Source organism: Asterias amurensis, chromosome 9, assembly GCF_032118995.1.
Source record: "Asterias amurensis chromosome 9, ASM3211899v1".
Taxonomy (NCBI): domain Eukaryota; kingdom Metazoa; phylum Echinodermata; class Asteroidea; order Forcipulatida; family Asteriidae; genus Asterias; species Asterias amurensis.
Window position 1 is genome coordinate 8,879,913 of NC_092656.1, and position 23,761 is coordinate 8,903,673.

At 39.0% G+C, this 23,761-nt stretch overlaps 1 protein-coding gene and 5 non-coding genes across 6 annotated transcripts; 1 reads left to right on the forward strand and 5 right to left on the reverse strand.

Annotated features, from left to right (window-relative positions):
- Window positions 1–2,267: 2,267 nt before the first annotated feature.
- Window positions 2,268–2,356, reverse strand: Trnay-gua (transfer RNA tyrosine (anticodon GUA)). The gene is given in 2 exon segments: window positions 2,268–2,303; window positions 2,320–2,356. It is a non-coding gene; the product is annotated as a tRNA-Tyr (tRNA).
- An 81-nt stretch (window positions 2,357–2,437) lies between these two features.
- Trnay-gua (transfer RNA tyrosine (anticodon GUA)) lies at window positions 2,438–2,526 on the reverse strand. The gene is given in 2 exon segments: window positions 2,438–2,473; window positions 2,490–2,526. It is a non-coding gene; the product is annotated as a tRNA-Tyr (tRNA).
- A 154-nt stretch (window positions 2,527–2,680) lies between these two features.
- Window positions 2,681–2,769, reverse strand: Trnay-gua (transfer RNA tyrosine (anticodon GUA)). The gene is given in 2 exon segments: window positions 2,681–2,716; window positions 2,733–2,769. It is a non-coding gene; the product is annotated as a tRNA-Tyr (tRNA).
- An 81-nt stretch (window positions 2,770–2,850) lies between these two features.
- On the reverse strand, window positions 2,851–2,939 carry Trnay-gua (transfer RNA tyrosine (anticodon GUA)). The gene is given in 2 exon segments: window positions 2,851–2,886; window positions 2,903–2,939. It is a non-coding gene; the product is annotated as a tRNA-Tyr (tRNA).
- Window positions 2,940–3,020: 81 nt separating this feature from the next.
- Trnay-gua (transfer RNA tyrosine (anticodon GUA)) lies at window positions 3,021–3,109 on the reverse strand. The gene is given in 2 exon segments: window positions 3,021–3,056; window positions 3,073–3,109. It is a non-coding gene; the product is annotated as a tRNA-Tyr (tRNA).
- Window positions 3,110–4,423: 1,314 nt separating this feature from the next.
- LOC139941523 (MAU2 chromatid cohesion factor homolog) lies at window positions 4,424–21,630 on the forward strand. Its single transcript, XM_071938062.1, has 16 exons — window positions 4,424–4,722; window positions 4,884–4,901; window positions 8,499–8,564; window positions 8,866–8,961; window positions 9,689–9,811; window positions 10,214–10,369; window positions 11,191–11,266; window positions 11,512–11,585; window positions 12,141–12,335; window positions 13,593–13,736; window positions 15,054–15,137; window positions 16,102–16,226; window positions 17,106–17,217; window positions 17,733–17,823; window positions 18,438–18,565; window positions 19,951–21,630. Exons 1-16 carry the CDS (start codon window positions 4,486–4,488, stop codon window positions 20,014–20,016), a joined length of 1,791 nt encoding a protein of 596 aa, XP_071794163.1. The 5' UTR covers window positions 4,424–4,485; the 3' UTR covers window positions 20,017–21,630.
- Window positions 21,631–23,761: the final 2,131 nt, after the last annotated feature.

Below are 23,761 nucleotides of genomic sequence, written 5' to 3' on the forward strand. Positions count from 1 at the left end.
CCTGTGAAAATTTGAGCTCAATTGGTCATCGGAGTTGGAAGATGAAAGAAAAAACATCCTTGTTGGACGAATTTGTGTGCTTTCAGATAGGAATTAGTTCGAAGTCTTTTATTATTTTAGTGAGAAACTACCTCTATTTCAATATGTATGCTACTTCAGAGGGAGCCGTTTCTCACAATGTTTTATACTATCAGTATCAGCTCTCCAATGCTCGTTACCAAGTCAGTTTTTAATTTAATAATTGTTTTGAGTAACTACCAAACGTGTACCTTCCCTTTAAAGGGGAAGCAATCTTTAAGTGAATCCGTTCGATTACTTATTAATTTCATTTAGCTGCTAAGCAGTCAAACTTGCTTAGCATATCATTTCTTCCTTGATAAAAACTGGATTATCATCTGAATTTCCATTCGTTGCATATTACTTGGTACTGGTATTCAGATGTTGTTTGCTTATCATCAAAATCACGTGGAAATTCGGTTGGTAATCCTGTTTTTATAAAAGGAAGAAATTGCATGCTAAGCAAATTTTTGTGCTTCGCAGCTCTATGAAAATGGGCCCAGATAAGTAAGTTTGTATTGTTATGTGGATTTTAAGAGTTATCCCAAATGTATACATTCCCTTTACAAATCAACACTGAATACTGACACTCCACAATAAAGGTCATTACTGCTTGACGTCATAAAATAGCAATCACGTGCTGAAACCATTGGTATGTTGAATGGTTTTCACCTTTAAGGCTTCCTTCCATCTTCACTGACCTCTCAATCTAGTTTATTCCTCCATGATATAACCTAACTATGTCACTTGAAGAATCGAACTTTCAAAAGGGGGGTCATTAATTGACTATAAACAATATTGATGTGACAGGTGAAAACTGTATGGTTTTGTTTTCTCTGTTAAAGGGAAGGTATAACGCACGTTTGGTAATTACTCAAAACAAATATTAACTTAAAAACTGACTTGGTAACGAGTATTGGAGAGCTCTTGATAGTATAAAACATTGTGGGAAACGACTCCCTCTGAAGTAATGTAGTTTTGAGAAAGAGGTTATTTCTCACTAAAATAATAAAAGACTTCTAGCTAGAAGTTTTTTATTCCTATCTGAATGCACACAAATTCGTCCAACAACGGTGTTTTTTCTTTCATCATTTTCTCGCAACTTCGATGACCGATTGAGCCCAAATTTTCACAGGCTTGTTATTTTATGCATATGATGACAATTACCAAAGGTGTACCTTCCCTTTAAATTGTTTAATTCCCTTTTGGTTTTAAGAAATTGGTAGATCTCCATGGTTCCACTTTAAAACACATTATCTTCATCGCAATGTTGTTTCCATACTTTGGTTATTGAGCCTGGTACATTGACAACAGATGTGGAACCAAAATTCCTCACTGCATTTTCTTTAAATGCGAAAAAAAACCACTTCAATATTTTAGTCTGATGCTTGATGGATAATATAAATTTAGAGATTGTAATGATTCATTTGGGGATTAATATAATCGATTTTCTGTTAGCCTACTTTGTTACACCATTGAGGTAAAAAATGTCATGGCGGAATTTTAACTCCATGGCCATGATGATTATAAACGTAGATAACAATGTGGGGTGTGAAGAAATTGTTTCGAACAGCCACGGGTTTGACGTTTCGAACAGTATGGTGTTCTACGCTGGTACTCAGCAAAGTCCACTTCTGACTGTAAAAGCTGATGTGAAGACTAGTTGTACGTGAAACAGGTGGAAAGACTAGTTGTACGTGAAACAGGTGGAAAGTTGTGCTACCTGACCACCATGGACGTTGGTCTATGGTCTAAAGATTGCCGATCACTTTTGCCGGGTATTTGATGTGGGCTTATTTCTGACACCATACATGTTCAGAAAGACGGCATGACTCCAGTACAGTACAGCATTCAGGCTGAAAGTGGTCAATATTAATAGCGCATGACATCGTCATACAGCGACACTACGGTGGCCTGTTAAAGCCACTCCATTAATAATGCTTCTATGTTAGTCCATCTTTTATAACAAAAAAAAACGAACACTATTTTTCCATACAAAACGTAGTTGTCGGCACAATATTTTACTTATTTCTTGTCAGCTTTCTATACTAACAGTATAAGTTTAAAATGTTAATCTGTGGACATTGTGTTTGGGTTACTAAAATAAAATTCTTTTAAATTTGATGGCTGGCAACAACCCAGATTAATAATTAGGTAGGATTTGAAGTGACCCAGAAATCGTAGAAACATAGTCAGGTAAAAAAATCACCTCCTTCGAGCCAGATTCGAACCAGCGACCTATGGATGACAAGCTTCTAGTGACTACAGTCCACCGCTCTACCAACTGAGCTATCGAAGGGCCATGCATTTGGACATAAATGTGGTTACCATTACCTTGACAATAATGACAAGGACAATAAAATACAATATAAATAACACCTCCTTCGAGCCGGATTTGAACCAGCGATCTATGGATAACAAGCTTCAAGTGACTACAGTCCACCGCTCTACCAACTGAGCTATCGAAGGGTGAATACCTTTTGATATACATTTGGAACCCACATTCTTAATTATCTACTAAAAATGTAAAACTAAGTAATAGCGACTTCGAACAGGGTTTTAACCAGTGACCCATTAACCATAATCACAATGGTACCAAACTGACAAAGACAAAAAGAGAACATCTTTCGAGCCGGATTTGAACCAGCGACCTATGGATGACAAGCTTCTAGTAACTACAGTCCACCGCTCTACCAACTGAGCTATCGAAGGGCCATGCATTTGGAGATAAATTTGGAACCCATTACCTTGACAATAATGACAAGGACAATAAAATACAATATAAATAACACCTCCTTCGAGCCGGATTTGAACCAGCGACCTATGGATGACAAGCTTCTAGTGACTACAGTCCACCGCTCTACCAACTGAGCTATCGAAGGGCCATGCATTTGGACATAAATGTGGTTACCATTACCTTGACAATAATGACAAGGAAGAAAAAATAAAATATAAATAACGCCTCCTTCGAGCAGGATTTGAACCAGCGACCTATGGATGACAAGGTTCGAGTGACTACAGTCCACCGCTCTACCAACTGAGCTATCGAAGGGTTCTTGAATATATTTCATTGTAGAATTCATAGAAGACATTCACTTCCGAATACCTCCTTATTGGAGTGCCGTTGGTACCAACACTATTGGCTGTGTCTCGATTAAGGCTACGGCTGCGGATGTACGACTGTTGCTAAGCGTATCAACGCATGATGACGTGGAAATCTAGCCATAGTAATATACTAACAGCCGCCTACTGCCTAAAATAAAGCCTGTAAACACAACAAGTGCTGAGCACAGAATAGAAACATGTTATCAGTAAAAATTACATCAAGCTTGCACTATTGTGGCTAGTGGTGCTTCACTCAATTTTTGCTCAGCAAAGAAAAAGTGTCGAATCTTCTGCGTATAACAGCTTTATGAAATTGGGACCTAGGACACAACCCCACCGTCCCAGCGGTAATTACACCCCGGAGCTTTTAATGACGTTTCAAGGACAATGTGAAAGTGACCTGTGGGGTTTTCAAAGTCACGATCAGGTAAAAAAAGAATGGCTTTGTTATATTTTTTGCAAGTTGAAACATTAAAAATACATGACGGGGAATTGCAAATTATTCAAATGTTTGAAGGCTTAATGAATTTGCCGGGTGAGGTTGGAGGAGGTGGGGGGGGGGGGGGAGGGTACGGGTCACACCCCTGTCAGCTCTCTTTGTACTCGCAGCCAATGCGGATAGACCCAACCAACCGGAAACCGAAAAATTGAACATACTTCATTTTAGCTCAGTTGAGTTTCAAGCCAAATCTAAGATATCTTTGGGACGATTTTTAATTTTTTAATTTTGTTTATTATATTGTTGTAGGGATTTGGCGTTATCATTTTACCACAAAGTGCAATGACCTTGATGATAGATCAACCCCCAAAAGAAAAAAGGGGAACAAATTAATTATTATTAACTGTCCATTATACTTATGCAATTTTTAATTTGTTTTGTGGCGAAATAATATTCAACAACTTGGTGGATATAGGCTTGCCACTAGAATTACTATTTAACAACCTTGTTATAAAACAAAGAAGCAAAAAAAAGTATGCAAATAAATAAAGGTACATTATTTGGGATTGTATTATATTATTGCCACACTGTGTCAAAACAATCCAGAGTTGAAAATAAATGATTGCATGAACCTAATTCATAAGTATTTCAGATGAGTTCAACAAATTGAAAAAAAATGTCCATTGTGAAACTAAAAAGGCATTTTTAGCAATCTGTTCTATAATTAGCGTCACCCCAACTATTCGTGACCGCGTTCGTGACCGACAATTCCACAAGAGGGCGCTATGTCATTTTTAGCGTCCTTCATCAGAGACAGAAAAATCGTAAATCGTAAACCGGGTGAAAAATTTCACCAGCGGGAAGGCCCAAGTAAAGACCCTAAAATGGCGTCTGTGCCCGCAATACCGACAGATTCATGGTACCTGTCTTTACTAGGGATCGCCGAGAGCTTCAGGACAGCAAGCCCGCCCAAAATCAAGCACTGTATACACTGTTTACAGTCCATTTTTCACTTCAAACCACCACCGAGGATCGAAGCAAGAACACACGTCCAGCTCGGCAGCTTATTGTTCACGCATACGAAAAACGTCGAGTTAGCGCGGACACATTTGGAAAAAGCCGTGAGTTTGATTATTATTAATTTATCCATAGGGCACTTTGTGCTCGAATTTAACCCTAGCCACTGACGGACGCAGTGAAGTAATTGTTTCTTATTTAAAATGTTCTGTCTAACCGTGAACTAATGATGTCTTTTTCCGTTTATTTCCTTTCAAATTTGTAGTGGGCCCTATCGCAGAGTGTATCCTTTTTGCTACATTACTAAACGTGTGCATATCTTTCTAGTGTACGGACGTCGCGTAGTGTATACTGTGTGTGTGTATTGGGGTTTATTGCATGATGTCAGCTTGTAAGGTCAGCACGCATGCGTTGGTATGCACTGATGATTATGTTGTTGATAATGTGTGCAATGATTCGGTGAGTCTGCATTCAAATTCGGTTATTCATGGCGGAAATGCATGAATATTTCAAAAATGAAATGACAATCTCGAAAAAATAACACATGGTTTTAGATGGTTAGCAGTTATTTAGAACTGTATAGACTCTCTGACTTGAACGATTCATTACTTTTGTTTGTTTCAATATGTAAAACAATTCATGATAATTTAAATATAAATTAAAATTATTAATATTAATAGGCCTATTATGATACTGTTTATTTTGAAACAGAATTTCAAAGTCCTATATTATTGTTAACAATTACTGGTTACAATTTATGAGAATAATGGTACCGCAAACAGTAAAACCAAAGAAGTAAACAAAATAGATACACAAAGTAACCATGAATATAAATGTGTAACTCAATTTGGAAGGAATCTGTCCAACAATTAAATTTCCAAAGAACTCATTTCTCCCTTGGAGATAAATTTGTTTGATGTACCAGTACTCCGTAATTGAAAAACGGCCTCAAGTGCCCAATAAGCCATTTGCGTTTAGATTTAAATGATGTCTGATAAGCGTCTGGTCCCAATGACTTGCTTTGTCACAAGTTACCACTTTGAAAGTCTCATACTATAGTCTATAGTCAAAACAGTTGCTATGTCAAATGGTTCCGGGCAAACTTTAGCAACCTCCAGAAGAGCAATACCGGGTGCCATTGTACCATCCTACATTCATTCAGAATTGTGTGTAGGGGTTCGTTGTCTCTTACATGGTTACGCAAAAGCTTGTCATGAAGATTAAAGAATCATGTGACATAGCAACTGTCTCTATAGCCTGAAGAAATGACAATTTACTAACTTTTGACTAACCACGCCAATGTACCAGACAGTATTCAAATTTCTATCGCGCAATGTATGGCTGATTATGGCCAAAGCATCACACCTGTGGTAAATAATAATCATGCTTCTTTAATTAGCACTCAAATGCGTCACTCATTGATGCTCATGGTGCTTCAACTACTGTAGAACTTATCTTTTTGGTTGGCCCATCAACAAGTCACTGGTTTACAGTCACTGGATTAAAGCCATTGGACCCTTTCGGTTCAGAAAAAAAAATAAAAGTTTACAGATTTACAAATAACTTACAGGGTTTACAGAAGGCAATGGTGAAAGACTTCTCTTGAAATATTATTCCATGAAATGCTTTACTTTTTGAGAAAACAGCAAAACAATATAAATTCTCGTTAACGAGAATTACGGATTTATTTTAAACACATGTCATGACATGGCGAAATGCGCGGAAACAAGGGTGGGTTTTTCCGTTGTTTTCTCCCGACTCCGATGACCGATTGAGCCTAAATTTCCACAGGTTTGTTATTTTATATATAAGTTGTGGTACACAAAGTGTGGGCCTTGGACAACACTGTTTACCGAAAGGGTCCAATGGCTTTAAGCGGTTAGGCGTTAGTTAGGTGTTAGTGTCCAAAGCATGGTCAATTAGTAGTAGCAGGGCGCCAATTTGGGGAGAAAAACGACGATATTTTAATAGGAACTAAGAGAATATTTATCTCAAACTGTCAAATATTTATCTCATACTGTCAAATTGAAAGATAGTTATCAGATTAAAAGTCAACATTTGATTTGAACAAGACTTGTTTCGCTTAAGTATTACACAGTTAGGTATTATTATTATTAAAACAAAAAACACATAACCCCCAGATTGATGCTAAAACCACTGGCCTTGGTCCTAAAGTAACATGGGCCTGTGGACCAATGCTTTAAATACACTGGACACGTTTTGTAATTGTCAAAGACCAGTCTTCTCACTTAGTGTATCTCAACATGCATAAAATAACAAACTTGTGAAAATTTTAGCTCAATTGGTCGTCGAAGTTGCAAGATAGTAATGAAAGAAAAATACCCTGTGTCACACGTGGTTGTGTGCTTTCAGATTCGAGACTTCAAAATCAAATTCTGAGGTCTCAAAATCGAAATTCATGGAAAATTACTTCTTCCATGAAAACTACTTCACTATAGAGGGAGCTGTCTGTCACAATATTTTATACTATCAACCTCTCCCCATTACTTGTTACCAAGTAAGGTTTTATGCTGATAATTCTTTTAAATTACCAATTAGTGTCCACTGCCTTTAGGCCATAAGTTTAATAGAATTAATATTTTAGGTTGGTATGTAAAGTGGTTATTATCCCAAATGATTCCTTAAAAATAAATAACTGCAGGTATCGGGAGTTGCAAACTTAAAATCTATTAGTTTCATTGGATGTGAGTTCTGTCTTGAAATGGATCAGAGGTAGTTTGATCTGGGTAGTTCTCTTGTCTTCAAAAGATCTCTTCAGATTGTATGTTTACATGTAGCTTAGCAGGCCAGGAATGTCATCTTTGAGAGGGCAAGGTCACTTTCTCTATAAATGCACTTCCATTGGAAAATCTGAAAGTCTTTGGGAAGCTTTTGTAGGAGCATCAAGGATAAGACCAGGGGCAACAGAGACCTTGGGCTTTGTGTAAGGCCTGGGGTCGATTTCACAAAGAGTTAGGACAAGTCCTAACTTAGGACTAGTCCTAGGAGATATACAAATTGCATGGATAGTCCTAAGTTAGGACGAGTAACTGGTCCTAACTCGAGATAAGACTAGTCCTAACTCTTTGTGTCTAAGAACGAAAATGAGAACAATAAAAATGCACGCTCTCGATTGGTGGAGCATTTCAACAAATCGAGGGCGTGCATTTTTATCGTTTTTAATCTCGTTATCGGGGCCTGTGTGTGACCGGGCCTTAAGTGTACGTGTAGGCCTGGCCTCTGTGCAATTCCAGGCCTGAAGAAACACTTGAAAAATTGATTATGTGAATGGTTGCGGGTAAAAGTAAACATTTTTAATTTGGGTAGGATGGTGGTGGGGATTGGACGGGAAAAAAAAGTAATCTCTTATTAAACCCGAAATAGTTAAACCATCTCTTATCTTATAGTGTTAATACATTTTATCAGTCAGATTTAATTACTGTTTATAAAGTGAATTTAAGACTCAGAACACGTGTTTGGCAGTTATGTTAGATGGTGTAATTATAATCGCATGTTTGAATGCACACAATTCGATTGATCAACAGTTTATTTATTTCAAATTATAAAGATCTATTATCACAGAAAGATTTTAGGTGCAGGCATAGAATGTCAACTTTGAGGGGGCAAAGTAGTTTTCATTGTGCAAAAGGCTTTTCCACTGGGAAATGTTGATTTCTATGGGAAACTTGTATTGAGCACCAAGGCCTATACCAGGGGCAATAGAGGTTATGGTCTACAAGGCCTTCAAGTAGTTCCAGGCTTGCACCAAAAGTTTATTTTGGCTCACTATTGGCCGTGATTAAACCTCAAGAGGTATGATAATGGAATAGTTATTTTCAATGAGTTTAAAAAAGTTTCCTTGACATAGAATGCTTTTCAGATTCCATCATTTGAGGACGTCAAGTTTGAAGCGGCGAGCCAGTTAGCGAGGATTCATGAAAAACAAGTAAGCTTTGTTCATTGTTCTCTCTACCCAAATCCTCCGAAGGCAATCCCTCTGCTTTGTCTGACAGTCCAGTCCCAAGGTGGGATTCAAACCAGGGTCACCTTCTGGCGGCCGAGCTGTGGAGCAATCATTTACCGTAACCCAACCTTCTTAGAAGACTTGTCTGTGTGTGTTTCTGAAAATCAAATTGTCCCAAAATGATCAAGATTGGGGCTTAATGAGTTCTGGTAGCTACAAGACAAGTATACTCCTATCACTTATTATTTGTTAACCTGCGTTTGTGAATTGTTGTTTCCTCCAGAGCCAGTTACATCTTGCAAAGCAAATCTTACGCAAAGCCATCGGTATATCTCAACAGTCATCATACTGGCACTGTCTTCTTCTTTTTCAGCTTGCAGTAAGTGTTTCCCCCCCCCCCCCCCCACCCCCGAAATAAAAACAAATTATACAATTAAGCAAATAAAAGACTTGTGCGCAACTTTGAACTTTTCTAAAAACCTCTCCGTCACCATCACTTCATTTTCACAACACAGTTTTTACCACCCACACCAATATGTAACTGTACCATTTGAGCAATTTTACTCTCAAACTGGCTCATAATGTGTTGTGGCCGAGTGGATAAGAACACTGGACTCGCGCTCTGTTGTTTCTGATCAGCAGAGAATGGGTTTAAGTCCTGGACCCAGTTTCATAGAGCTGCTTAAGCAGAATAAAAGCTAAGCACAACAAAATTATGCTTACCAGAATGAGATTCCAGCCAAACTACCATGTCACATGTACAATGTGTGACTGATATTCTTCTCATTTCTGCTTAGCAGACAAGTGCTAAGCACTATTTTCTGCTTAAGCAGCTCTATGAAACTAAACCATTGTTTAAACCATTGTTTGTGTGCCCTTTTCGGATGGGACGTAAAACCAAAGGGCCTGTTTGTTGTGTAATGCATGTTAATGAGCCCAGTGCACTTATCGAAAAGAGAAAGGGTACGCCCCGGTGTTCCTGGTTTGATGTAAATGTAAGCTTCAAAAATAGCTTTGCATGAACAAATACTGTATACTTACTACTGGCTAGTGGTGTGATAAATTAAATTTGTATTTAGTGTTGTGCTTTGTTTTCCTTTTTGCAGCAAATCCACACACATGAAAAAGACTTCATCTCAGCGTGTGAACTCTTAGGTGTTGGTGCGGACTATGCGGTGGTAGCCGGCTCAGAATACACAAGGGCCCTCTTCCTGCTAAGTAAAGGAATGGTAAGCAGATTAGGGCTTCAACAAAATGGACCTGCTATAGAAGAAGACTAGGGCCTAATTTCATTGAGCCGTTTTAAAAGCTTAAAAAGTGCATACAAATTATGCTTACAAAAATAAGTTTGTCGGCCAAAATAGCGTTAAATATTGATGATGTGTCGCTGGTATCCTGCTCATTTATGCTTAGCACAAATTTGTTAAGCTTTGTTTTCTACTTGTTTTCTCTATGAACCTTTTAAATGTAGGCTCCAGCTGGTTCTATTTCCTTCCTCTGTATTTTAATTACTCCTGTTGCATCTTTTAATGATTTTACCAATGTGATTGTACTTTTCATCTGCGTATGAAATGAAACAAATATAAATATGTATAAATAATAAACTACCTTTCTGTCTTTTGTTGTTCCAGTTGATGCTGATAGACAAGAAGTACGCCGAGGTCCATCCTGTATTGTCAACGTGTGGGTCCATCATCGATAACTACACAGGCAGCGACACTAACAAAGAGTCCCTTAAAGTCTACTTCTTAGTGCTGCAGGTATGCCACTACCTCATGGCTGGCCAGGTAAGCCGTTATTCACATTAAGTACATCTCTCAACATACATTGGGGTTGAACAAGTGATCCCATGGTTGTATCGTAAACTCGAGTATGATCTTTGGTAAGCTTGGGCGGTTTTTGATTTTAGGATCCTTGGTAAACCTTCGCCAAAATAGCACGGTATTCAATAATACTGGGAACTTTTTGGACAGGGCCATTCACATTAAATTCATACTTCCTGCAAATGCGAATGCGAAGCAAGTTTTGAGGCCACAGCCCTGTTTGTCGCAGTGAATTTTTCGCAGGAGTTGAGCGCAAGTCAATTGATGCCAATTATTCACTGAGAATTTGTGGCGTCAAAATTCATATCACATTCACAGGAAGTATGAACCGGGCTTTAGTCCATCACTCTGTTTTGATTTTCAAAATACTTTGCCTGAAACAAAGGTATTAAAGAAAAGGTGATCCCTCTGCTGCCGCTTCCCAGGTTGTGTCATAAACTTGGGTCAGGCATGATATTTTTCCTACTCGAGTCTGATTTCCGATTTTATTGCCCTTGGGAAAAATCAGACAAATTGTGATTAAATGGCCTTGATACTTCACGGAGGCAACGAAGGCGATTGCCTACGTGTCCCAAGGTCATTGCCTTGGTGCCCTTGAAATGCTCCAGTACAAATTTGCAATTTCATCATAGGGTGCTCTTTACCAAGAAGAAAATGCCTTGGTGCCCTTGCCCTTTCAAAATCGAAGCATACAGGCCTGACGTATGTAACACTTAGGTCAACCCTTGTTCTCTATAAAGCACCACCGTTGTATTTGACAAATGAAATGCCCTGTTCTGTTTCAGGTAAAGAGTGTGAAGACTGCACTGAAGAACCTTCAGCAATCAATACAGACAATAACAATGCTGCATTCAGACGAAGGTAAGTACACAAGAATCTTGGGAATTTTTATTGAACTTTCAGCTTATCAACTGTTTTTTTTAAACTTTTTATCAATTCAAAAGAATAACTTCCAGTGACTGTTCCGGAAGGGATTTTATTTTTGAGACCGGGTATGTGCACGATCACTGATTGCACATGGTGTGGTATTCTATTGGTTATTTTTGTATTTAATGGCAACATTACGGCAACATTTGACATTGCAATTTGCCTTTTTATTTTTGCAGAACCTATTTCAAGTAACCCTGCAGATCTCTTTCACTGGTTACCGAAAGAACACATGTGTGTATTAGTATATCTGGTAAGTAGAATGGCCCCCTTGCGTCATCCTCTACAGTCAATTTAATGGTTTTATCTTGTTTACCCCCAAACTTCCTGGTGCAATTTTATACAGGTTCTTAAATTCTGAGTTTGTGCGTAAAAGTATAATAATAAATAATAATAATATTGAGTGTTATAGGCCTTCATAGTGTAGCACACTTCCAAAGTGATAACTGTGCTCCGACCATTATTACCTCTATTTTTATTGCGACACTTGGATTATCCTTTGGACGGGACGTAAAGCTGTTGGTCCCTAGTGTTTTGTAAAGTACATAAAAGAACCCAGTTACACTACACTTATCGCTATCAGAGAAAAGGTTTGCCTCGGTGTTCCTGGCAGTGGCTGACTGCAGCACCTTACAAAGTGTTACATAAACGGGTCTCATGATTAACAAATCTTTCTGGAAGTAAATAGCGATAAAGCGCTTGAGACACCCATCTAAAGACAAAGCGCTTTATAAAAACTAGTTGATACTGTTGTTCTTCAGTGCAAGAGGTTGTCTTAAGCAGTCGCTTTATTGTTTTTGGTTGCCAGGTAACGGTGATGCATTCAATGCAAGCTGGCTACATGGACAAAGCCCAGAAGTTCACCGACAAAGCCCTGCTTCAGATCGAGAAGTTGAAGATCTTAGACTCCCATCCCATCCTGTCTGCCTTCCAGCTAATGCTTCTTGAACATATCGTCATGTGCCGCCTCGTCATGGGTCAGAAGTCATTGGCCATTCAGGAGGTGAGAGAGAGCCTTTTCATTTCCCTCCAAAAGTAGTTAGTTGACTTGGTCCCAATTTCTATACACAAAATTTTAATAATCCTTAATAAAAACAGGATTACCTACCAAATTTTCACGTTATTTTTAGGATAAGCAAACAACAGCTGAATACCAGTAACAAGCAACAAGGAAATTTGATTGGTAATCCTGCTTTTTTTCAAGGAAGAAATTTCATGCTTAGCAAATTTTCATGCTAAGCAGCTCTATGAAATTGGGCCCTGGTGGTATCATGTCTTGCCTTCTCAGGGCTCAAACTTTACACTAGACCACAGGCCCGAGGCCAGCAGTCTTGGTATCAGTCACTAAACTTTTGACTGGGCAAGTCCGGTGGTCTTGTGTTTTTTAATAAGAGAATAAAAGGGTGGTAAGTGGTCTTGAATGTACATTTAAAAAGGTGGAAGCGTTTTTGATATATTGCCGAAAAATCTGAAGCGATTGTATCCATCCAGGTAGAATAATTTGAATTAGAATGCACAAACTTTTCTGGCAGTGATGCTTCTCAAAGTCAAATTTGGGGGTTAAAACTGATATCATTTTTCATAACATCATTACTTTGTAGTAAAATTATTCTCAAAATGCCTATTACTATCGAAAGCTGCTGTATGTCTTCTAACCATAGAAATAGAACCCGGAGAACGCTGAGCTCGACCACCCTCTGTGTCGTCTGTGGACGCGGCGTATCAATACCGTGCAATACGCGCGTATGGCAAAATTATCATCGTGTGACACGCGCGTATGGCCAAATGGCAAGATGTCAGCGCACATAGACCATTTCTAGTGTTTTCATTGGTCAATGATGATGTCATCGTATGGCAAAAATTGTATGGCTAAATATTTTGCCATGCACGCGTTACGAAAATGGCGTATGCGCGTCCATAAAAATGGTCTCACAACGAAACCGCACGCACAATGAGACACTCAGCGTTCTCCGGGTTCTATTTCTATGCTTCTAACCAATAAATTTTTATTGTGCCATACATTCTAAGAGTAATTGCTTAACAGATACCTCCCTTCATATGTCATTGAAATCTTTGTAAATTTGAATGTTGTCGACCTTTTGGTTGTTTTTTATTCAGATTAAAATAAACCATTAATAACAAAAAAAATTCTTGTCCCTTTTGATTCCTTCAGATTTCACAAGCGTGCAAGGTCTGTTCACAGAACCCTCTTCCCTGTATAAGTCATTAACTTTTCTCTTTTACCTTTTTCTTCCCACAGATTTCACAAGCGTGCCAGGTCTGTTCGCAGAATCCTCGGTTACTCACAACGCACGGGGCACAGCTACACACGTTACTCGGTCTCTACTCAATGTCAATGAACTGTATGGAGAGTGCAGAGGCACAGTTCAGCGCAGCTCTCGCAGTGAGTATTGAGGGTTCTTTCCAGTTTCCATTATCAGGATAATGATCCATTATTCTATCTTCAAGCAAACTTATTCCAGGGGCCTTTCTCAAGCTTGGGCTTCAGCTCAGGCTCCAGGCTCTGCATGCTGATGTTAAAGGAATATGCGCTGCTCCAAAATGCAGTTTAAAGCCATTGGACACTTTCTGAACAGAACAAAAGTTAAAAGTTTACAGATTTATAAATAAATTACAGGGTTTACAGAAGATAATGGTAAAAGACTTCCCTTGAAATATTTTTCCATGAAATGCTTTACTTTTTGAGAACACATTAAAACAATTATCAATTCTCGATATCCAGAATAACGGATTTATTTTAAACACATGTCATGACACGGCGAAACGTGCGGAAACAAGGGTTTGAGCCTATATTTTCACAGGTTTGTTATTTTATGTATAAGTTGTGATACACGAAGTGTGGGCCTTTGGACAATACTGTTTACCGATGTTGTGCGATTGCTTTAAGGGCCGACTGTAGACGCAGCGTGTAGAGCCTAAGACGGAGCCCAAGCTGAGGTTTGAGAAAGGGCCCTTGATTTTTAAGAGCAACAGGTTCAAAAGTTTGCAATGGTGGGAGTCTTATCGGTTGAGGTTTGCGGTAGCACTGTGTGAAAATCTCTTTTGGGTAGTGTTGGTCCTTAAATGATCCGGGCTCAATTTCATGGCTCTGCTTACCGCCGAATTCTGCGCTTATGGTCACATTTCCCCGCTTACATGCAAGCGCCAAATTTCTGCGCTAGCCTTGTAAGCATGGAATGCCTAGTAACGCGGAGAACGCATGCGCAGAAGCAAAAATTTGCCGCTAACCCGTGAAATACACTTGCCGCAAGCGCAGAATTCCGTACTTCCGTAGGCGCCGACTCTGTGCTTACGGTTAAGTAGAGCCATGAAATAGACCGATCCATTAACCTCCGCCCCATTGCGTATTAACCAATCACAACGCAACGAAGGTCCGACACCAAGGTCCGACATGCGTGTGCGTATCTTGTCGCACGCGGCAGAGTTGTGCAGAAAGGCTTGGGAGAGCCCCACGTGTTCTTGCTCACACGTGCGATGTGGGCGGAGCCTACTGGATCGGTCTATTGGCCCCAGGAGTTGTCAAACACCGGTTCTTTTCAGAACCAGCACTACTCACAGGGATTAATACATGGTGCTACAACAAAATCTCACCTAATTTCATAACGAACACTTTTGTAGGCCCAAATCCAGATGCATTCATTATGCTCTATTCAAGAATTCTAACTAATTTTTGTTTACGCTATTGTTTGTTTGTTTGCAGATTACAACACAAACAGAATTATGGCAGTTTGCATCACTGAATCTGGCAATAGTTTACCTCAGGTCGGGCAATAGGCAGCAGGAGGTAAGAGACAAGATTTCATTCTCATTTGGATAAATTCATACAGAATACATTGACTTATTTATGTTTAACCCATACGGACCTGAGTGGTTTTAGTACATAATCTCAATGACTCAAGTTTCTTGCTCATCTATAAGTTTTCCCTTCGTTCTACAGGAAATCCCCTTGTTAGGCAGATATGGATTGAAATTTATCTCAAAATTTAGCATTTACAAGAAATGAAGAAGGTTGTTCTTCACTTCAAATAAAGTCACCAGACTTTGAGGTGCCACATTGTCGCATGGAGTGCTTGAGATAGACTCTTTATTGCAGAATTGAGTTATGACCTTGTTGCCCAAACTTGGTGATATGTTTGTAATATTAGAACAATTTTGGATTAAACAAAGAACAATTTTCTGAAGCGGAACTACAACCTGTGCCCCATGGATAAACGTGCTGCAGGTCACAGCTTTAAGTACTGCTCTCATAAATTGTTCTCACCATTCAACCTCAAATTATTTTTTAAAATGTACTATTGCTGCGGATCTCACTAAAAGGCTGTCCTATAGTTCAATGCATGATGATGAAGAACAGATTAATGGAGACATTTCACCAATCTCTGCTACTAGTGCTCAACGCTGGCAACTTCTATCGTGCTAAAGACAAGGTTAAACCATCAATGTGTTATACTGGAGACTTCCGTACCTTAATAGAGGACATAAATGTAGACCTCTCAACTACATCAACGTGATTGGTTGGGTGATTGAGTCTGAAATTGATGACCATTCAAGCATGATGAGGGACAAACACCTCTGGCGTGACGTTGTGAATAAAATCTCGGTTGCACGGCTAAATGATGATGATGTGGTGAACCAACCGTAGCCCGTAGTCGCCAATTTGGACACAACCTAAAATGGGATTTGAACTGGGGGTAAACAAAAAGATCACTAGTATGATCGGTGTAAAACATCTGTTTCTTCTTTCCCAGTTATTATCATTATTAGAGAGAATAAACCCAGAGGTATTACCAACGAACTCTCACAGTTTGCGAGCTGCAGCGTACTACGTCAAAGGGTTGCAGGCGTTCTTTCAAGCAAGATACAATGAAGCAAAGTAAGTTTGTTAATGGTTATGGTTTTTTGTATAAATTTTTTTTTATGAGGTCGCAAAGCTATGGCTACTTTAAAGGCAGTGGACACTATTGGTAATTACTCAAAATAATTATTAGCATAAATCCTTACTTGGTAACGAGTAATGGGGAGCTGTTGATAGTATAAAACTTTGTGAGAAACGACTCCCTCTGAAGTGACCGAGTTTTCGAGAAGGAAGTAATTTTCCACAAGTTTGATTTTGAGACCTCGTGTGACAAGGGTGTTTTTTCTTTCATTATTATCTCGCAACTTCAACGATTGAGCTCAAATTTTCACAGGTTTGTTATTTTATGCATATGTTGATATACACCGAGTATGAAGACTAGTCTTTGACAATTACCAATAGTGTCCAGTGTCTTTAATGGTTTTTTGTATATATATTTTCATGAGATATCGCAAAGCTATGGCTACTTTAAGTTGGGGCTGTACACTTCACTGATTTAAGCTGTCAACCCAAACCAAATGCCACCAGGAGCATGTTGCCACCCACTCCTAGGGCTGAAACAAGTTTATACCTTTCACATTCCGTATGGATGTGACATGGGTATTAATTTTTACTCATGTACACACTGAAGTGCCCTACTAGCGCTCAAATGTTTTTAACAAGCGTGCGCACGTCATTCAACCGCCTTCTTAGAGGTAAAACGATGACGAAACAATTAAAAAGCAAAGATGTGAGGGAGCCCTACTGATATGACATCAGCTGCATAAGGTCCATTAGAGTTGTTTTTCAGTACTTCCTTTTCAGGGGTTAGTGACGAGAGGTATCAATGAGGCACGTTGCTTATGGTAGGGAGCCTGGGGTTAATCTCTTTCTTTTTGATTTTGTGTTTAATTTCAGGAGGTACCTGAGGGAAACATTAAAGATGTCCAATGAGGAGGATCTGAATAGATTAACGGCCTGTTCACTGGTGCTACTTGGACACATATTCCTCTCATTAGGGAGTACGAGGGTAAGTCATGTCACGTAAACACAACGTACGGTCATACTTCTTTGCTGACGACACACAATTGTACACCACATTTAGCCCCAACATTGTAGGTGATGACAACAACATGCTTGAGTCACTCACATCCTGCCTTCATGAGGTCTAGAGCTGGATGCTGCATTTCTTGAAACTCGACCCACACAAAACCAAGTTTATTGTGATATGTTCTCCACAGGTAAAAAAAAAATCAAAACATACAAATTGGCAACGCACAAGTTAAGCCCAGCACAGATGCGCGTAATCTTGGTGCATTTTAAATGGATCTTTTCCAACAGGCCTTTTCTCTTTCAGAACGGCGCCTTTGAATGTTTCACAGATAAAGCAAACCTTATAAGTGCTATGCTATTATTATTATTTTTTATTAGTATGAACCCTGTACACAAAAGCAGTAAACCAACACTGATATTACGTTTATACCATTATGGGCATCAGACTGTTTTCCTCATTCAGCCTTATTTTATTATTTTTTTTTTGAACAGGAAAGTATGAACATGGTGTTACCAGCCATGCAACTTGCAGGGAAGATCCCTGATGTTCATGTCCAATTATGGGCGTCAGCCTTACTCAGAGGTAAGTTTCATCAACACTATTTGATTTCTAAAATTAGAAATCAAATATTTATTTATATTTTGTTATACAAGTTTTCCACAAAGCAACTCCTCATGAAGTCTATTACAGCAGCTTTGCAACAACAAAATCATTACAGAAACCATGAAAAAATACTTTAAGAGCTAGGAGGAGTTCTTATTGAAAACATTGTCTTCTTCTTTTTAACTTGCTTTGTGTCAATATTTTGTTTATCTTGTATGCTTTTAGTTTTGGTGTACATATCGTTCGTACCACGAACTGACCTAACTCGTTCACAGTTTTAAAAAATGTGTTCAGAGAAAATCTTCAAACTGCTGATTCAGAGTGTGCTTACTAATTTTATTGTATTATTTTATGTCGAAAACAAAGCTGAATACTCATATTCATACAGAACTATCAATGTGTTTTCATTTAAAAAAAAATTTTAATCCGTAATTAATTCCTAAACAGATAGGTCACTTAGTGAAAATGAAAATTTGATTTTTCACTGTAAATTAATATTCTTTATCTCGATGCAAATTTAACATTTCAAACTTATTATTATCATTATTATTATTATTATTTATTTAACTCAACTATGTCTTAATTATGCTCAGATTTATATCACTTGGAAGGCGACCCAGTACGGGAGAGGGAAGGGTATCAAATGCACACATCATTCTCACAACAGCTTCTCAAAGACCACTTCCAGTCATCGCAACAGTCAGAGCACAACCTTATTCAGGTAGGATGTGGTTTAAACCCTTAAGGCCGGTTTATAGTCCGTCGCGCGATGGTCAAACGATGGAAATCTTGCGTGCGATTCTAAGACTGTGGCCTAAAAACTGTGTCTTTTTATGATTGCGCGTCAAGATTTCCCTCGCGCGACCATCGTGCGACCGACTATAAACCGGCCTATTTACCCCGTTCACACATAGACGCAGCTTCTACTGTGATGGAAAAGTGGCAGAGAGCGTGGCCAATCCCGGGCCAATCATGGGAGGATCTCCATGAGCATGGTTTGGTCTAGACTGGGCCCCTGTCTTTATTCGCAAGGATAAAGACAGGTCCCTGCTGTCGGATCCAGTGATTCTTTTGGGTACAATGACATTGGATAAACGTGCATCCTTAATGCCCAAACAGTACATTGCCGTCACGTCCGCAATAGAATTTGACTGCGTATCTCTATCATGTCCATGTGAAATGAATGAGGTCAAAGGTTAAATAACACGCCGGTTTTGGAGGCAGGTCTCTGGCGTTATTCACTAGCCTCGAAGTGTGACGTCAGATGTTCAGGCTAGGTTTGTTCGGGTTGGGATCTCCTTGGTCAGGGAATCTGTGATCTCTTCCCACACTTATTTTTAACGTGTTGAACCATTGTCGTGCAAGCAGCGTGGTAGCATCGTGATGAGATCTCTGTAGGCTTTATAAAAACGCAGCACCGTCTGCAACTAATTTAAGGTAGAAACAACTGCTTGGTTGGAATTGGTGTAGGTGTCATCATTGTTTGGTGTTATTATTTAAACAAGGGGAGTTTTCAATTCGCCTAACCCCGCCCCCCCTCCCTTTATAACAAAAGGTTGGGTTTTCACATTTTTTTCCACTTTTTTTGGGGGGGGGGTTCCAATGACTGATTGAGATAAGACTTTATGGAAAGGTTTCTGGATTAAACTTGGAACACTCCTCCAAAAGAGATTTTACACACGGTTGTTCCCACAACTTTACTTTTTCTAGTTAATTATCTTCTTTCACAGGTCTGTTATTTCATGTATTATTTGGTCACATCAAGTGTGGATACTGGGCCCAATTTTATAAAGCCTCTAAGCACAAAAATTTGCTTAGCATGAAATTTCTTTCTCTATAAAAACATGATTACCAACCAACAATCCTCCACATGATTTTCAGAATAAAAGCAAGCAGCAGCTGAATACCAGTAACACACAATATGCAACAAATGGAAATTTGGTTGGTAATCCTGTTTTTATCAAGAACAAATTTCATGCTAAGCAAATTTGTGTGCTTACAGGCTTTATGAAATTGGGCCCTGGTCTTTGACAATTAAAAATGTGACACATGTGCTCTGAGGAACTACTTGGTAATTTGTTTTCATTTTGTATTATCTTTCTGCAGTGGACGGAGGGCCCATGTCCGATTCATTTACTCCAGGGAGACGGAGCGAGCTCGAGTATCTTATAGCACACGTCCAACCCTCGTCAAACAAAATGCTCTTCTCTGTTTTAAACAAAATGTGCCAACTCGACTCTACTCAAGTTAAGAACTTTGCTTCTCTTTTTTAAAAAATAACCTTGGTTTTGTTATTCTTGTGTCTGTTCTCTGTGACGATTTTAATCTGAAATTGATGTGGATCTGTAAATCATGAAGTCGACTGCAAAACTGCTGAAAGAATTGGAGGGTCATATTCATACAGCTGCTAAAGACTCAACTTTGTTGAGGAAAGTAATTGTGGTTTGTCCGAATGGTTCCTCATCCACAACTATTTGTGATGCATGATGTTTATGCCATTTTGGGCCTATGTCCTTGACTTTTGCTGTGAAATTTATTGGCTTTAAGGTGAATTGCATACGACGTCACATGTCCCATAATCCTCTCTAAATGGCTACCACTTGCCATTTTTGAAGACGTTCACATTTAATTTTCCATTACAATGACAACAATGGCAAACATGCCTGGGGTGACTAGTGCGACTAGTGTTGATGCTGCGACTTTTGATTGCTTTGTCCAGTCACGAATTTCAACTAATACTCCATGTGCCACCATGACTAGAGGCATACATGAGGGTATGCACGTTTTATAGCCCAGTGGTTGGGTTTGTGCAGTAAATCCAAGATAAGACAAGTGGTTGTGACTAGTGTTGAAGTTGCAACTAATTGAAGCCTATTTAGTCTGGTAGTGGATTTCACTAGTCGCCCAGGCCTGATAGAAAATTCAGACAAATTTAGAAAGGATTGTGGTAAATTTGTGATGTTATTGCAGTGCACCTACTAGCAATGTTTTTCACTTGACCAGCTTCATATGTAGATGCAAATAGATATTGTTTGGCCAGGTCTGTGGTTACCGGTTTCATCTTGCATTGCTGAGGTGCAAACACAAGCAACCTAACTTTATCTGGGAATTCATACATGGGACCGTAATTGGGCCCTGCTATATGAAATAGTAATGAACACACTGAAGCTTGGTATTCATACATGGGCCGGTAATTGGGCCGCTCTATAAAATGAGTTTAGTTAACATACTGAAGTTGAGAATGTGTTATGATTTTGAAAACCCTCGATCTCCACAAGAGAACAACACCATTGCTGGAGGCAAGAAATGCAGCAAACTATATCTCTGTCCCTTTTTCTACAAAATACTTTTTCTACCAAATGATGAGACAAAAATGCTAACGACTGGATGTAGACAAGATGCATTATATGATGTAAAAGTTGCATCAGTAAATCGTTTTTTCCATCTTTGCCGACCAACAATGTTTGATTACAAATAACTGTATACTCTGTGCTCACCGAGTCCTGGGGAAGAAGAAATCACAGGCATCTCTTACAGGAATTGAACCCGTAACCGTCTGTATTCTTAAGTGGGGCTCAAATTCATGGCTTTGCTTACTGCGGAATTCTGTGCGTACAGAATTCTAGTGAAAGTAGAGCACTGAAATTTTGGTAAGCTATAGTGTATCATATTTGTAAAATTGATGGACGGCACAAGTTAAAGGGTCTAGGTACTTTTTGTAAGAGACAAAAAAAAAACAATGTTCACAGATTTACACTAAACTTACACAGTTTGAAGATAATGATAGTAGAAAGCCTCCCTGAAAATATCACTCGCTGAGGTGCTGTAGTTTTTGAGAAATGAGTAAAACACTGTCATGAAAATATTTTTTGTCTCAGTGATCATGAGATGAAAATTATTTTAGCATGTACAAACGTATTTTCCTGACATTGTTTTACTCATTTCTCAAAAACTACTGCACCTCAGCAACTAATATTTAAGGTACACTTTCTACTATCATTATCTTCAAACGGTGCAAGGTTAATGTAAATCTGTGGACATTGTGTTTTGTGTTACAAAAAGTACCCAAATCTTTCAAGACGAAAGACATCTTGCAACAAGAAAGGAAATATATTTTAACTAACAGATTCTCTCCAGTCCACAGTATATATTTCAGATTTTTTTTTTTTCAAATGTGAGAAGTTTTTACATTTTTTATATCGGAGTGAATCTCAGATTGAGTGTATATATCATAGAAATGTCATTTAAAAGACAATTTCTCTTTGGCATTTGGGTCAATTCACACTTGCATGTGTATATAATGTTATAGTATTGCAGGCTTCAAAAATACCCACGGCACCCACATCAATTTTCTGGGGTGCCCTGAGCTTTTGCTGTGGTGCCCTCTGCAATTTTGCTCTGGTAAGGGGCACCTCGATGAGGAAAATGTCAACTTGTACTGGAACTTCGCAAAGGGCACCACAGCAAACTTCAAGGTCTCAAAATTACCCACCGCACCCACATCAATTGTCTGGGGTGCAGTGTGCTTTTGCTGTGGTGCCCTCTGCAATTTTGCTCTGATAAGGGGCACCTCGACTTGTACTGGAACTTCATAAAGGGCACCACAGCAAACTTCGAGGTCTCAAAATTACCAACGGCACCCACATCAATTTGCCAGGGTGCCCTGAGCTTTTGCTGTGGTGCCCTCTGGTAAGGGGCACCTCGATGAGGAAAGTGTAAATTTGTATTGGAACTTTGCAAAGGGCACCACAGCAAATAAAGCACTGGGCACCACAGCAACTTCTGTGGGCTCGAATCCCTGGAGTAGTTTGAGGCCTGTTACCCTACTCTTTGATCCCTTGCAATGTCAGGGGTTACCCCTTGCCTATTCTTTCCTGCAAAAAAATCCCCATAGATCCGTCCCTAGTATCAATCTAAACTGTTAGCCATTTTTTTATAATTTTTTTTTAAGACTTCAAGGGAAAATAATAGATTCCTTGAAGGTTTGAAACTTACATTTCTGTTTCAACCCTAAGCCCCCCCCCCCCACCCCACCCCAAGTGTCTTTAGCTAGAAATCTCCTCGTATCCTGCAAAGTACTGCACTCATTTTGGTACAATAACAACTACAATATCTAGTTCTATACAGTGCTTTTTACACCCACAGGGTGTCCCAAAGCCCTCTTTATTTTTACTACAAAGTTTCACAGAACTTTTAGGAATTATCAGACCCATTTTAAATATTATTACATGTAGCACGACGTAAAAGTCTACAAGGTGCTGTGGTACACTTTTTTAAGGCAACCTACTATGCGAGAAACCTTCTCAAAATTGGTCTACCAAACCCAATAATAAGCAATTTATGTTTGGGTCTTGAGTCCCTAATCCTACATAGCCAGGCAGCTTTTTATGAATCGCTTGGTTTGGGAAATCTTGGCTTTGGCTGATTCGTCACCATTATTGTTGATTTTGTGTTAAAAGAGTTGTATCAACCTAAACAACTAGCCTCAGCCAATACTAGCCGAAGTCAAAACCCCCAACTTGGACTATATCATATTCTGCCAAGCACTGTGCACAACTTCCTGGTCATAGTTCTGTATAGTGCCCTCTCTTGACTGATTTTGTCCAGTCCAAATGCTGATTTTGGGGCATTTCATTGAAATTGGCAAACAGATGCATGTATAACCAATGCGAAATCAGAAAAAGCTACAACCGAAAAACAATTGCTCTCCTGTTCACAGATTAGAGACATGGTATATTTGGTTAAATTCCATTAAAACAAATGAACATTTCTGACAGTAATACAGGCTCTTGCTGGTACCAATAATTTATGCCATTTGCGAGTTGACCCTACTTTAAATTTGTTTTATACCAAAAATTTGTGAGCAGAAAAAATGCAACCAAGTAATAGTGAGAAGAAAAAAAATTGTTTAAGAAAA

What these genes read in the sequence shown, in the direction of transcription:
- LOC139941523 (XM_071938062.1), top strand. Translation starts at nt 4,486, where the DNA reads ATGGCGTCTGTGCCCGCAATACCGACAGATTCATGGTACCTGTCTTTA. An exon ending in TTCTTCTTTTTCAGCTTGCA is followed by an intron (nt 8,962 to 9,688) that starts GTAAGTGTTTCC and finishes TCCTTTTTGCAG; the next exon opens with CAAATCCACACACATGAAAA. An exon ending in GGCGTCAGCCTTACTCAGAG is followed by an intron (nt 17,824 to 18,437) that starts GTAAGTTTCATC and finishes AATTATGCTCAG; the next exon opens with ATTTATATCACTTGGAAGGC.